Source organism: Lacerta agilis, chromosome 1 (assembly GCF_009819535.1).
Source record: "Lacerta agilis isolate rLacAgi1 chromosome 1, rLacAgi1.pri, whole genome shotgun sequence".
Lineage (NCBI taxonomy): Eukaryota > Metazoa > Chordata > Lepidosauria > Squamata > Lacertidae > Lacerta > Lacerta agilis.
In genome coordinates, this window is record NC_046312.1 from 10378110 (window position 1) to 10394328 (window position 16219).

Sequence of the window (16219 nt, forward strand, 5' to 3'; positions counted from 1 at the left end):
CCTTCTGGCCCGAGCCTGACACAGGGCTCCTTTTCTCACTCCGTGCGACCCCCTCCCTCGGGCAAAGACAAGGGGGGGGGCATAGCGCTTTGCAAAAGTTTTCGTCCGCCCAAACCAAGGCGAAGTCGCCCAAAAACTACCATAGAGATAGCAAAATTTTCAAAAGTAGGGGGTCCATGGTCTGGCTTTTGAAACACGGAGTGGGGGGGGGGGTTTGCAGTGCTTAGCTAATTGGGACCAAGGAACCCCAAAGGTCATCTAGTCCAACCCCCTGCAATGCAGGAATCTCAACCAAAGCATCCATGACAGATGGCCATCCAACCTCTGCTTAAATACTTCCAAGGGAAGAGAGTCCACAAGCCTGGAGTTGCCAGGGTAAAATGCTTCATTTTTCTATCATTTGTATTTTAAGCTGAATAAAAAAATATGTGCTTGTGGGGTTTCTTTAAAAAGGGGTGGGATTCCTTTCAATAGAAGAGCTTCCCTAAACTTCTAGGAATTGACCTAGAAACTAATCGGCAACCAGTGCAGTGCAGTCAGACCAGGTTCGGTGTGATATGCCCAAAGTGTCTTGTCCCAGTGAGCAACATGGCCCAGGGGAGTAGCACCTTCCTACAGTGCCCTGGTTAGGCTCGTGTGCCCCCCCCATGGGGACAGAGGCTGCTGCTGTGGCCAAGCAGGGGCAGGGGGCAGAAGGTAAACAGCACCCTCTGTGCCCTGACTCCCCTCCCCCCGGCGCACGAGTGCCCGCCGAGCATGGACTGAGTGGGTGGTATTCAATGCTAGCCCTACTTGGAGTAGACCCATTGATGTAGGCATGATTAACTTGGGTTCATTAATGTAAGTGGGTTTACTCTGAGTAGGACTTAGTTGAATATAGGATTGTTAGAGTGCAGAGGGAATGCTCTTAAAAGGGGAGTCTATATCCTCCTTCCTTAGCTGTGTGCTCACTTGATACTGCAAGGCCCTCTCTGCCCCTTCTTGAGGTGTCCTGCCCCACAATGGAGAACAACTTAGGGATATCCACATTCAACTAGAAATGATCCTTGTGGTGGGGGCAGAGAAAGGTAATGACCTCCCCTAGACAAATGGCACAGAAATAAAGCACTTGCACATATCACCTTTGAAAGTGCTTGTTGCTTTTGTTCACGTGAACACAAAAAAGTAGGTCTTGCTTTTCCAAATCTTGCACCCCTTTCTGTTGTTGCTGTCAGCCTAGAAGAGAGCTCTTGAGTTTCTGTAAACTTCTCATTATCCTATTTTGCACACACTTTTGAACCATTTGGATAAACTATATCCAAACTTGTATTGAACCCTTTCTACAAAATGTTGATACCTCTGATCCAGAACCTACCCAGGACCTAGAATCACGCATTTACAGAAAACGATACAAAAGCTTGGGCATAGGATTGGAAGAAGTCCAGCATTCTTTGGAGGTCTTTAAGCAGAGGCTTGACAGCCATCTGTCAGGAATGCTTTGATGGTGTTTCCTGCTTGGCAGGGGGTTGGACTGGATGGCCCTTGTGGTCTCTTCCAACTCTATGATTCTATGATTCTATGATTTAAGTGTGCCTTGAGTCGATGGCTTGTCTCTATGGCACTGTTTAGTTGTGTTAATCTGAGTTCTTTATTTTCGGACCTAGTTCACATAAAATGAACAACCGTGGTTTCTAGCTACAACATGTGAAGAAACTTGTGACAAGCCTTGTTGTTCAGTCGTTCAGTCGTGTCCGACTCTTCGTGACCCCATGGACCAGAGCACGCCAGGCACGCCTATCCTTCACTGCCTCCCGCAGTTTGGCCAAACTCATGTTAGTAGCTTCGAGAACACTGTCCAACCATCTCATCCTCTGTCGTCCCCTTCTCCTTGTGCCCTCCATCTTTCCCAACATCAGGGTCTTTTCTAGGGAGTCTTCTCTTCTCATGAGGTGGCCAAAGTACTGGAGCCTCAACTTCAGGATCTGTCCTTCTAGTGAGCACTCAGGGCTGATTTCTTTGAGAATGGATAGGTTTGATCTTCTTGCAGTCCATGGGACTCTCAAGAGTCTCCTCCAGCACCATAATTCAAAAGCATCAATTCTTCGGCGATCAGCCTTCTTTATGGTCCAGCTCTCACTTCCATACATTACTACTGGGAGTGACAAGCCTTAGGCTCACACATTTTCCCCTTTTTGCATTTACAAGGTAATTAGGAAGGAGCTTCTGCTTTTAAACAAACCAACTATCCTGTGATATCTGAACATGGTTGACTGGTTTGTGTTTTAACTACCTGCATTTGTTAAATTTGCACCCCACCAAATGGTGCTAAAGACTGCTACAGTAAATGAGAATTAAACAGATTAAAGCAATGGTTCTGGTTCCTGGCTTGTTCTTGTCCTGGCTTGTAGTTTAAACAAACCTCCGTCTCCTGAGCTAGAATGTCACAGGGAACTTGGTTTGTCTAAACCTGTGGGTGGGTGCTTTTGAATGAGATGGAGTGTGTGCACTCCAGACTTCATGTAGTAGGAATCCATAGTTCCCCATTACATCTGGGCTCAGTCTTACAGCATTACAAAGCAAAACTTTACACACCTTTATAATTTCCATAGGATTATTTTTTAAAGGATCTTCTGGCATCACAAGCTAACATGGTACTTGGAAGAAACTACCTTGTTGTCTGTGGGCCTTGATATTTTCATTTAATCTGTTTTGGGAATGGAATTGTTCAGTCTTCAAGGCTTTCAATTTCTTTGGTGAGTTTTACTTTTCTATTAATGCTCAGCACAGACTGGTGTTGTCAAGGCAGTCTGTAAGCATGAAAGACAAAATAATTTTCTGAAATACCACAATGCATTTGAGGCTCTGTGCAGGGCAGCTTTAGGTAAAAAAGTGATAAAAGGTCTTTAACCTCATCCCAGGAGATTCTCATCTTGTGACCTGCTAGCTGCCTTCATGTTACCGCTGCCAACGCACATGAGAAAGTTTTGTGATTTTCTCTCTCTCTGTTGCATTGTGCAATGTAACATAGAAATGCAGCCACAAAAATCATATTTATTGATTGCTTACACCTTTATATATTAACTAGTGGCTTCAGCCCGTTAAAACAACGGGCGCTAGAACAGAAGCCGCCTCCCTCCCTCTCGCTCCTCCTCCTTCCCTCCCTCCCTGCGGCCGGCCGGCTGGCCTCCGTCTCCTCTCCCTGCGCCCCCCCCAGAAAAAAAACACTAATAGTAATAATAATACGGCCTTTGGCTAGATCCAGCCAGGGCCTTTCTTAACAGGCAGGCTGGTACCGGGAGTCTGCCTCTCACGCCATCCGGCACCGGCTTTCCAGGGGGGTCCCCAAGTGGAGCCCTGCAGAGGGAAAGGGGGCGAAGGGACCCGCCGCCGGGAAGGTCTTCCCGCCTTGCGCCCCCGCTGCCCCCGGGCTGCCCCACGGCGGCAGCCGTGGGGCTTTTCCCTGGGCCTGGGGGGAGCCTGCCTCCCGGGCTCTTGTATGTGGACTCCAGGCCGACAGGTGCGAGGGGGCGCTGCGGTGGGAGGCCTCGGCGGACAGGGTGTGTGTTCCGGTGCCCGCCCACCGGCCTGCTCATTCTCCCTCCGCTGCTGCCGCTGAGGGCGGGGCGACGGAGCTGCCGAGCGGGTCTCTCCCTGCCTGCCTGCCGGGCGGTCCTGGCTGCGCCAGAGGCCGCCGCTGCCCGGTGGGGTCTGGATGGAGGAGGCCGGCCGGCGGCATCACCATGAAGGAATGCGAGTACCGGCAGATCCCGCCAGGAACCCCGGCCGCTCCTCCTTCCGCGGAGCCTCCGGCGCCGGCAGCCCCTTCCATGGCAGCCACCGCCACCACCCCGGCGCACAGGCGCGCCGCAAGTGGGAAGTCTTCCCCGGGCGCAACCGCTTCTGCTGCGGAGGCCGCGTCATGCTGGCCCGGCACAGCGGCGTCTTCCTTCTCATGCTCGGCCTCATCGTGGTCACCAGCGGCCTCTTCTTCACCTTCGAGTGAGTCCGTGAGTGAAGCAGCGGAGAAGCCCAGGCTGTAGGACGGGGGGACACCCAACCCACCCAACAACCCCTCCTGCTTTTTGACATTTATTTCCTTCCTTGCAAAACCGTCACCTCACTTTCCAACCCCAGCCCCCAAAAGGGTCGCAGCCCATCCCGACTCTAAGGGAAAACCCAGGAAGAGGCGTGAGTAGCCATTTCTACCTCCGCTGCTTCCTGGTTGCTTTTGGCACCATGTTTTCTCTCGCGCTCCAAGTCTCTGCAGCAGCAGCAGCGGAACCTGCCTTCTCGGCCTCCCCTCGTCCTCTGGGGCGCCGACGTTCGGATTCAACTGCCCCGCTTGAACTGCCGATGCTGCTCACGCCCAATCTCTCTCCATCCAATCCCTGTGTCCCTGGGGCACATGCGCAGTAGCGCAAACCCAGAGACACACGGACTGGACGCAGAGACACTTGCATTTTATATATATAGATGAAGTTGTGATGCCGAAGATTTATAGCATTTGCTTTTATTTGGGATACTAGATTTTCTTGGGGTCTTTAATTCTTCCAAACAAGTTCATAGATTTACAGCAATTTAGCTATAAATCTGTATGAACGTCATGGATAACTAATGTGGGGATTTCCTCCATGAATATTAATCTCTACAACTCAGTTAGCGTTAATAATTTACTTGCTGTTTTTACTATGATCTACTACTTACTGCCTGTACAGAGGTTTTCATGCAGTGTTGTGGAATATGTGTATGTGTGGTCATTTTATCACACAGTAAGAATAAACAGAACTCGCTGCATAATGGATAAGTGTTAACACTTTGCAGCAAATGAAACTGATTTCATTCATTGTAACTCCACAAGAACTATTTAAATGAACATTATCAAGCAAAGCCTCATCTTTATCAACAGAAGAACTCAAGCAGGGCATCAACTGAGAAAGCATATTCGCCGACAAATTACCTGACAGGAAATGAGAAACTGATTCCTCCGCAGAAGAGCATAAACATATTAAACAAAGGCTTTAAAAAAAATAATCTGCTGCATTAGACGTTGACCCCTCGAAAGAGCACTATCTACGTAGCTTTCTTCTTTTGGAACCATAAACACCAATATAAAAATGATTTTATTGCGGCACAACTTTTAGGCATTGTGCTGCATTGCTAAGCACATTAAACTGATATAATTCGGAGAAACAAGTGGGCAGGTAAAACCACATGGCTGCGTGCTCTAATTGGTTTTCCAAATGAGAATGTGAAAATATTTATTTACGTAAGTTACATATACTGCTTTTCAGGTGGTTTGCTTGCATAAAATTATTAAAGCAACATGCATGAATGAAAATTGTATAATAAAGCAGAAAAGCCAAACAACTGTTTGTCACTGGAAAACCTGTATCACTCCTTCAGGAAAGGGGAAATAAATATAATCTAATCCATGCTTGGTGGAACGTTGATTCTTCTAGCATAAACTTTACAGCCCAGGTGAGCGATTTGTTTTATGGGCCACCTTGGGAAGGGAGTTGGAGCCTAACCCCACCCTCAATTCCTCCAGAGTGGGCTACCGTGGCTGCTATGCTCTCAGCACACTTTTCTGGCAACTCTAATACTCTTCAGGAGACTGGATTTTGCTAGTCCTTTACTCCTGCAATTGCTAGCCCACTGCCCTCCAGGGCTAGATAGGCAGTTGGAATTTAGATTCAGGAAGGGGTGTGGCCAGAATGGATGCAGCAGCCTTTCACCCGCTGCCACTTCCTCACATTGCTGTTTTGAAGCAAAAGACAAATAAATACAGGAGGTCCTGATCATGTACCCCCTGTGTTGAGTCTGATAAGTTTGTAAAGTTGATTCAGAAAACAAAATATTAGTTAAGAAATAATATTAAGGATGAGAGTTACAAATCGCAATCTAAATAATATTAAAGAATAAGAAATGACGAACACAAGTGGAGGGAAGTCACATAGGTGTAGCATTTATGTTTCTATTTTTGTATTGTCGGTATTTGAGTTGGTGTAATTGTGTGGTTGTATGTGCGGGTGGCGCTGTGGTCTAAACCACTGAGCCTCTTGGGGCTGCCGATCAGGTCGGCATTTCGAATTCCTGAGCTGGGGTGAGCTCCCATTGTTTGGTCCCAGCTCCTGCCAACCTAGCAGTTTGAAAGCACGTCAAAGTGCAAGTAGATAAATAGGTACCACTCCAGCGGGAAGGTAAACGGCGTTTCCGTGTGCTGCTCTGGTTCGCCAGAAGAGGCTTAGTCATGCTGGCCACATGACCCGGAAGCTGTCTGTGGACAAACGCTGGCTCCCTCGGCCTATAGAGTGAGATGAGCGCGCAACCCCAGAGTCATCTGCGACTGGACCTAACGGTCAGGGGTACCTTTACCTTTACTATGTGCATTGTAAATAATTTTACACACACACACACACACACACACACAATGCTTAAACAAAAGTGCGAGAATAAAAATTGCAGATTTTTGTTGTTAAGTAAAAACATTTTATGACCTCTTCTCCCCACCCCCTTGATCTATGATATGAGCGAGGAACACTTGATACGGGAAAATTTTACAGACAAAATGTTCTGTATGCTTTACGAGAACATTATTTTCTCCTGTCACTTCCTGCTCCCTGGTGGTGCTGCCCTCTAGCACACCCCTGGGCACCGCTCCCCACTTCCCCAGTTTTCTGGCAATATCTTTTACTGCCCTGGTTATTGCATGCATTGTCGTATTCTTTACAATCCACAGCAGTCAGCAGTTCATGTTATTTCCTTGTGTAGTGCACTAACTTGAAAATCATGGTGTGTGTCTTTTTGGTAGAACATCTGATTTGCATGCAAAAGGTCCCTGGTTGAATCCCTGACATAGAGCTAGGAGTGCCCCCTGTCCAAAACCCACAACAGTCTCTGTCAGTCAATTTAGACAGTGCTCAGCTACATGGCCAATGGTCTGACTCTGTATAAGACAGCTTTCCATGTTCCTATGTACTTCTTCCGCTGGAATATGTTGCTACCTGTCTGGACTGGAAACGTTGCAGGAGCGTAACCCACTTTCTGTCAGTGAACTAAGAAATGACGGTAGGCTTTATTGTTCAAGAAGCATGTTTACGAAAGCAAAGGTCAGGATCAGAAATAGCCGACTCTTGTTTTGTTGCAGATCCATGTTTATATATTCCTCGTTTTGCACACATGCTGGAGTTTGGCGATAAGAACCATGAGGTTTCCATGACTGCCCTAAGGCTCCTGCAGCAGATGAAGAGAGACTGGATGCACACAGGGCGACGGCCTTCGGGGCTTTGTGGTGCAGGTATGGAAGAATTTGTGGAAATTGTTGGGTGCGTAGAGCAGCAGCTGTGGGTTGTGCAGAAGGTGCTTTGCAGGTGACCCCCTGTTCATTTTGTAAGTAAGAAGCAGTGGGTGAATCGACAAGCACGACCTTAGAATCAAGCTAAAGAAGGTTAGAATTCAACTCTAGGGACTAATCCAAAGAGGTTGGATAGCGCCTTGTATGCCTCCTTCCGGCAACTCCTGCAGCCAAGCATATTGCTCTGCTTTCCTTTGGACCACATCAGCAGAGCTGAGAGGCGGGTCTTGTCCTCTGGGCAGCTCAGGACCCACCCATAGAAATACACACTGCCCAGGCTTGCACCCCTGGGAGGTCACTTCGGTGCTGCTAATGCAGCAGTTTGACTTCACCCCCAGAGGTGCACTCTGTTGTCTCTTGAGATAGATGGATGCCAACAACAGAACGGTAGATCAAACTCTGCTGGTAACCAATCACTGTATGGTTTGCAATAGATCAGCAAAGATTTTGACTCAAAATTGTTTCACAAGAGCAACAGCAGAAAGCCCCTTTCCCCTTTCTAAATTGTGCTGCTGATAGGAAGAAAGCTTGAGGAAGAAAACCAGGGCTGGGTCTTTGTGTGACGTGACGGAAAGCTCAGTCCTGGTGCTGGAAACAATTTCCAGGGTTGATCATGTCTCAGAGGTACTCTGTCCCTTAATTTAAACCAGGGGTTGGCAAGGTCTACCTTGCCTGGGCCAGTTCACTCCTGTGGAGATCGCTCTGTGGGCCGGATTGTGTTCCGGCGCGATGGAAGTGAGTCCCTGCTCCACGCTGTGCCGGTTTAGCGCAGTGTGCGGGGACATGCCGAGCAGGCAGCTCGGTTCAGGGGCAGCTCGTGGGCTGTTTAAATGATCCCCATGGGCTGCTTGTGGCCCATGGGCCGCAGGTTGCCGACCCCTGATTTAAACAATGTGTCCCCATGCCACTATTTTGCATCTAACTGCGGTTGGTGGGGGCTTGAGGTTTTGCTAAACAAAGCAAAGCTAAAGTCCACCCTCCGCTAGCCTAACAGAACCCCTTGCAACGCAGCATGTATTTCTAGTGGAGTAATCCGCACATTAGTATTCCACGAGCAGAAACAATAAGCTCCCTGAAGAGCATCATGCTAGTGGTTTTTGTTATCACATGGAATTAGGTGATTATGTAAGAGCAGAAGAAGGGGCCTCCTGGATCAGACTATGATCAATCTTATCCAATTTTCTTTTAGCAGTGGCCAGCCAGATTCCTTTGGAAAACTCTGAAGCAGGGCCATGATCATGCTGGCATTTGATTGCACTAGTCAGAGAAGTAATACTGCAAAATTTAACCAATTAATCAGTTTTTCAAAGATTAAAACAAAATCAACTCTATAAGTGCTTTAAAAAGACTTGGGGGTGACAGGTGACGTTGAAGGGAAATGCCCAATTCTTCCTTAAAATACTCTCTTCAAGTCTATGTCTACTGTGAAGTGTAGCTACAGGGTGGTATCAGACACTAGCCATTCTCAGCGCAGTGTTCTATATAAAAATGCATGAGTAGAATGACTTGCAATGAGACTCTGAATCTAACTATTGCTGCATAACTTCTTCAGAGTTATTGTTTATTCACATGCAAACTTGTACAGATTTTATTGACTAGGATTTATTGACTTGGGTGGCAGCCCTGTGAATAAATGTTGTTTGAAAAAGTGGGTTTTTGTTTTTGTTTTTTGTTTGGTCTCTGCTTTAGTGAATTTTGCTGGGTGACTCTTCAAGTTCTAGAATGAGGGAGAAATTTGTCCCCCTGTCCACTACTTTCTACACTTTAAAAGCTTCTGTTGTGCTTTCAATTGAACCACAGATGACTTAAGCCCTGGTACAGATCACATTGGAAGGGAATTTGCCCACAGATCCCAGACATCACACAGCCGGATCAGAAGGCAATCCCATTTTATTTAAGCCAGGGTTCTGCACCTGTTTGTCCTGGTCAGATTTATTCCTGTAATCTTGACCATGGCATTCCACAACTACAGTTCAAGCATTTTCTGTCATCTTTTATAATCTTTTTTAAGCCCCTTGGTTGAGACAGTTTCACTGATTATGTAGATGAGGGACAAATGCAGAACATAAATAACATCCATTTAAATATATGTAAATGGGTGCACTTGGGAACCCTGTTGGGGTTGGGATGGATGGACTAAACCTGCTTTCCGTCCCCGGGTGATCCTCGCCATTGAGAATCAAGCCTGCTTCTATCTGCATAGCTCCACCCCTTCATCTGCATAGTCACTTAGCTTCTGCAATGCTACAGCATTTTGTTTCAGCCATGTCTGATCATGATCGTTGGCCTTGTGCAAGGGTGTGTGTGCAAGGGTGTGTGTACGTACACACACACACACACACACACAGTGTCCAAGAGAAAAAAGCCCTGTGTTGCATTTACAGAACTTCTTCTGCAGCTGGCTTGATTTTACTGCATGCAAAGTAAGTTTTATAAAATTCCAATTTAATCACTCTGTATTCAAGCCCAGAGCTAAACATCAATATTTTAAAATTAATATGAGAATTAGAATTTCAGATGGTACTTGCATGACTCACTGTATTCCCTTGCTTTCCCCCGCATTGAACTGCCTTTTGATGTAGCCCTTTCCCTGTTTATGTTCTAGCTCTTCTAGTTGCGGCAAGAATGCATGATTTTCGGCGCACTGTGAAAGAAGTCATCAGAGTGGTTAAAGTTGGCGAATCAACACTAAGAAAAAGGTAGGTCAGGTTTGTGTGGGGGCTTCACATTTTATGTAAGATGCAGCGCAATGTGTTTACCGTGAGGACAGGACTATTTTACACTTCTAGAAAGACATTCTTTGCCTGCACAATCCTGACCCTATGTAAGAACTTCCCACTAATAGGAATATGAATGGTGGTGAGCATCAGGGCCTAGCTTAGGCTGTGAGTGGCTGTACCCAAATATAGGCTGGGAAGGTCTATTCTTCAGCCCAGGTCAGTTGCTGGTCCTGGAGCCTAGATTTGAAGAGCTGAAGTCTTAGCAGGGAGAAGCTACTGCTCTGTTGGCTGGGCAAGGTCAGAAGGCTTGGTATCCTTTATTTATTGCAGGGGGTTGGATTAGATGACCCTTGTGGTCCCTTCCAGCTCTCCAACTCTTTGATTCTGTGAGGCATAGCCAACTCAAAGGTTTCCTGTTACTCGCCAGTTACTGGTGCCCGTGTTGCTCACCCATGTTTCTACCTAGACAGACAGCTCACTTGACCACCTCCCAAGTCATGGTTATGAAATTCCAGGTTCAAGGTCTGTTGCTGTACCTTACAACCTACCCACTTTGAGTTTTCCCTTAGAGAGTGACTCCTTTGAAGTTGTCTTGCATTGGAGAACTCTACAGAACACAAGGCTTGTTGAATTTGCATTCGCCCCAAACCCCAAAATTGTGCCTAACAATTTCCTCACCTTCGTACTTAGTAAGATCTTCAGCTCCAGTGGGGCTGCCAAAGTTATAGGACGGTGAAGACAAAACATGGGGACTCAGCTGCTCCCACCCATTACCAATGTCTTCAAGGATGAGCGTGTAGAATTATTGTGCATGTAGACTTCCCCATTCATTTACGCAAAAAGAGCAGCTTTTTTATTTCCTTTGCACGGAGCTTCCCCCTTCATTGAAGTTAAGTAGGTTGCCTTTCTGTACTGTGAACTTTGAAACCTCCTATATGATATGTTCAAGGGATTTTGGGATTGGAAAAACTGTTCTAAAATTAGTCATTTCTACAGAGATGTTAAGGCAAGGATTCCACTGCCTTGCAAGCATTTCATTTAATATGCTGGCAGCAAAATTATTAGGGCTTAGGCTCAGATGCTGCGGACTTGTTTTAAGTAAAACCCATGGGATGTATTTGCAACTCATAGGATGGAAGGTGATTCTCCCTGTAGTTTGCTGCTGATAAAAGAAATCTTTTTAAAGCCCAGCATTTGAAATGCTTCAGAGGTTGAAGTGAACTATACAGTACCATGCGCAAACGAGTCAACTTTATTAAATAATGCAACATCATCGATGGGTCTGAATGACCAAAGTATTGTATGATGGAAAATTTCCATGTAATCCCATATGTTTAATTGGCACAGCGTTCTTTTTTTTAAATAAACAAAATGGCTTTCCATTTTAAAAAGTGTTTTTGTTTTGTCAAGGAGTTCATCTTGCAAAAACATATTATACACTTTTTATTCATTTGCATTAAATAGGAATTCTAAAATCATTGTCTGTACAGTAAAGTGGTATGGATCTTATCGTCCTCCCTTAAAAAGCCAATAGCTGCAGAATTATCTCACTGAATTTTTCTACTGCTTATGCTTTCAATAAAAGCTAAAATAATTAAGTCTGAAAAATGACTCGAAAATACAGTTTAATATATTGGATGTATTAAGCTATAGTTTTTGACCTGGCAATATATCACGAATTATGTGTGTGTGTGCGTGCTATGCCAAAAACACAATGTGGGAAAAACTGTGAAGCTAGCCAATGCCTCTATATACCTCCATCTTTATTTCAGATATTGTGATTATATCATAAACCAGACGTCACCCAGCCCTACTTGACACTGTTGTGATTGACAGGTGGCTGGTCCTGCATGCGTGTCAAACTCGGCCCAGATCTAGTTCGCCATCCCACTACTTTATAGCATCAAATGGCGTATCTTTAATTAATTTTCCTTTCTAATCCACTTGATAAGTTTCAGGGCAAATCCTGGCTTCATAGGAACATCATTTGAAAGCCACAGTTCAGACTGATTGAACTTTAGTTGATCAAGCTCCCGATTTTAGCCCATTTAAAAACGCGTGGCACTGCAAAGCAGATGCTTTGCACGGTTTCCAAATCATTTGGATGGATTATTGGCGCGCAGCCTTCATTTTATTTGAGTGATAGCAAATGTGCTGAATTGTAGTGGAAGCACATTCATTTGAGCAGTTGTTTAAAATGAAGGAGCGTAACTGCAAAATTCGTGCTTTGAAATGTTTACTCAGGTCATGCATATCAACTAAATTGACAGTGTTATTTACTTTGACAAGGTAAACGTGACAGCTGAATTATTTTCAGGGAGCTATAATTACAACTGTATTTATCACAAATCCATAAAACATGATTGATGTTTCTCAAATAACCCCACATTATATTGCATTTATCGCAGAGGCATATTCAAAACAAACCTTTTTGAGTAAGTCTTCCTGAGCCCAAGATTTTTCCTTCAAGCACTTAGATTCTTGAAATGTCATTAGGTAGAAGTTGGCTGAATTAATAAGTACTTGTTTCACATAACTGTTTAAAAAACACACACACACTGCTTCTGGTGATAGACATTGCATTTTCACCTGAGGTTTTTCCTCAGGGTGAGGTTGGGAGTAGATTTCTTGCCCCTTTCTCTCCCTGTCCCTCTTTTTCTCAGTTCATTGTATCTGGGGAGGACTGCACTTCAGTGTCAGAGCCCATAATTTGCATGCAAAAGCTCCCAAGTTCAGTCTCTGGCATCTCCAGGTAGGACAAGGAAAGAAGTCTGGTAGAGCTGTCGCCCATCAGTATAGACAAGGAGTTCTTGTTGGACTCCCATCTCCCATGAGCAGCAGCCAACATAGTCAATGATCAGGTGTGAGGGGAACTGCAATTCATCTGAAGGGCACTCCGTTGCTTACCCCTGATATTGGGCAATACTGAGTTATATGGTACAATGGTCTTATCTTCCAGAATCTCCTTGGTCATTAGTCTCTGCCTTCCATCAACTGCATCCTAGTGTCTGAGCTTTATAAAACCATATACACTGCAACTGTGCACACTCTTAACTTGTACTGACAGTTTTTGGAGAATGCGTAATTCTTTTGCTTGTTTTCTCCTGTTCTGGAGGGTAGGACTCAAACCAATGGCTCCAAGTTGCAAGAAAGGAGATTCTGACTAAGCACCAGGAAGAACTGTTCGAAAGTAAGAGCTGTTTCACAGTGGAAGGGTCTCCCTTGGGAGCTTGTAGAATCTCCTGCCTTGGAGGTTTTTAAACAGAGGCTCCATGGCCATCTGGGTGCTTTAATTGAGATTCCTGCATTGCAGGGGGTTGGACTAGATGACCCTTGGTCTCCCTTCCAACTCTACAATTCTAGGATTATAGGATTCTTATACTGAATGACATTTCCTTCAGCTTCACTTTGTAGGGGTGAACAAGTTCATGTATACAGCAGACTAGCATGGGTTATTTTTAGGAGTGGAAGAAGAGTGATATTCTGGGGTTTTGTTTTTGTTTTTTTGCTATGTGATAGGTCAGGTTCTGATGTTTTTCATGGGCATTGTATTAAACCTTTTTTAACAACGAAAGAGAGCAAGATGAGGGGAGGTTATATTAAGCACTCGGAGTAGGGTGGGGAACATGCAATGTCAGTGGTTAGCAGATATGTGTCAGTCAAGACGGATCTTGAATCAGCTGTTAAGCAGATGGCTGAGAAGAGGAATTTGGGATCTTACCAAAAGGAAAAGAATGTTTGTTATGAATGGAAGTACATTGCTTTTTTTGGTATCTGGATACAAATTTCATTGGAGAGGCATCAAGAATTGCTTTGCTAAATTAAGTAGAGACCTGAAATACATACTAGCATAATTTCAAAGTGCTATCATTGGTTGAATGACAAGCAGCTCGCTCGCACATTAGGCAAAGATCCAATCTGAGTATCTTTCTGATATTTCTTCCAGTAACTTCACTGATCAACCTCTGTTTTCCTTCCATAAAGAAAGTGCCATTTCCCCCACAGGATTTTCCTCCAAGCGAGTCTAACATTTCAGCAAACTATTTACAACAAAGACACTAAGAATTTGCTGGTAGACTTCAGTACTTTCATTTTCACACTCGCTTAAGCAGTTGTCAGCATTGCTGTCGCTTGAGAGTTGCAGCTACAAAGTCAGTACAAAAACAACCCAAAATGTTTTGCTGTTTCCTTCCTTTTGCCCTTAGACTATCATTGATCCATAGATGAGCTAGAAAATTTTTGGGTCCCCGAAGATTTCTTTGACATAGTCTGTGACACTGTAAGAGGATTACAAGTTATGTTTGTCTAACTCCGACAGAATCATTGCTGCTTTTGCCGGAATTAGAAAGCACTTGTCTAAGTTCAAATCTTTACAGCACCCTTGGCTTGAGGCCAAGCCATGCTTAGGTTCCCCCCCGTACATGGCCAAAACCTGGTTTCTTGGCTAACAACATGCTAATCATTGTGATGGGTCAGGGACTCCGAGATGTGAGGATCCCTGCATTGTATTACAAGACCTGGGAGGTGCAGCACATCTCTGCTTCTGCTCTGAACAGACACACATTGCCTTGCCTTGTGGCATTTCTGTCATTGGGGGCCAGCAATCCAGGGTCACAGTTGAAGGGCATGCTTTGGTAGCATCATAACCTGCTCTTAGCCTGTAAAACGTTATCTCAGACAAACCTGCCAGCTTGATAAGCGTCAAATCTGTTACCTGTCTCAAAACAACCAGCCTGTTTCTATCGTCATACCTCCCTTTTTCATCTGCAGGAGATCCTATGCTGCTTCACTTTTTTGCTGGCCACTCTTGAGGGTGTTGTGTTGGAGATAGGGGTTCATGGATGTGGATTCAGACAGTGCTCTCTTCTTTTTATTGGTGAAAAACGAGGCACTGATATTCATATCTTGATAAAAGGCAAATAGTTTCTGTTTTACTTGAGGTTTTGACCTTTAATTTGAAGGGCTTCAAGTACTTGGGGTCTTTTGGTGGGGCAGGATCTGCAAGACCTGCAGATTTTTTTTAAAAAAAATTGTATAGACGTGGGTTGTTAAAAAAAAGTTTTGTATTGGTTGTGTTCGTTGTCATTGGTTTTTGGGTCTACATTGTAAGTCACTTTGGATTACTTTGGTGAGGAAGGTGATTTAATAATGATAATACTAGTGCTGTGGGTCCCAGCACAAAATGACTGCCATGGGCAGCAGCAGCAAGAAAATGTGATGTACCTGTGATGCCGTCACAAAAAAGCACTGTGTGTGTATAGCACAGGCTTCCTCAACCTCAGTCCTCCAGATGTTTTTGGCCTACAACTCCCATGATCCCTAGCTAGTGGACCAGTGGTCAGGGATGATGGGAATTGTAGTCTCAAAACATCTGGAGGGCTGAGGTTGAGGAATCCTGGTATAGCAGGAGATAAGAGAGTTGGATATAAGTCAACTTAGGCTAGAGCTGAACTGCTATCTGGTGTCAGCCAGCCAGTCAGCTAGGGTGGCTCCTATTTGCCACCTGTTCTTTTATTTCATGTGGCAAGGCCACCATGAGAGTTAATAGGGCAGCCACCAGGACCCTCCCCACCCTCTTAGGTCACAGTGGGTACAAGGGCCAGGTGTTGCATCCAATTTCAGTTGGGGGTGGGGGACAGTGCTGTCCCTATTCACGCCTGCTTCCAGACGTTCTGTATGCACTGTGCATGTGTAGAAGAAGAAGAAGAAGAAGAAGAAGAAGAGTTTGGATTTGATATCCCGCTTTTCACTACCCGAAGGAGTCTCAAAGCGGCTAACATTCTCCTTTCCCTTCCTCCCCCACAACAAACACTCTGTGAGGTGAGTGGGGCTGAGAGACTTCAGAGAAGTGTGACTAGCCCAAGGTCGCCCAGCAGCTGCATGTGGAGGAGCGGAGACGCAAACCCGGTTCCCCAGATTATGAGTATACCACTCTTAACCACTACACCACACTGTGCAAAATGAAATAAATAAAACAGAGAAACTGCTTAGTGAAAGAAGCCAGCTACCCCATCTCTTGCTGGCAACAGGTGTCTCAGTCACTGCTTCCCCCACTACTACCACCACCAAAACAAGCCCATATCTTTTTCTTTCTTGGTTGGTCCCAATACAGAGGTACAGAATTATCTTGGATAACCAGTTCTGTAACTTGTAAAGACTGTAACTT

General features: G+C 45.2%; 1 protein-coding gene across 3 annotated transcripts in view; it reads left to right on the top strand.

The window, feature by feature from the left end:
• The window catches only part of BRF1 (BRF1 RNA polymerase III transcription initiation factor subunit), a 141226-nt gene that overhangs the window by 79356 nt on the left and 45651 nt on the right, over positions 1 to 16219 (top strand). For 2 of the 3 annotated variants that reach the window (XM_033137529.1, XM_033137687.1), the window contains 2 exons: positions 7127 to 7276; positions 9939 to 10032. In XM_033137529.1, the coding sequence (XP_032993420.1) occupies positions 7127 to 7276; positions 9939 to 10032 (244 nt within the window). The remainder of the gene's footprint in view (positions 1 to 7126; positions 7277 to 9938; positions 10033 to 16219) is intronic. The other variant, XM_033137606.1, reaches the window with a different exon arrangement.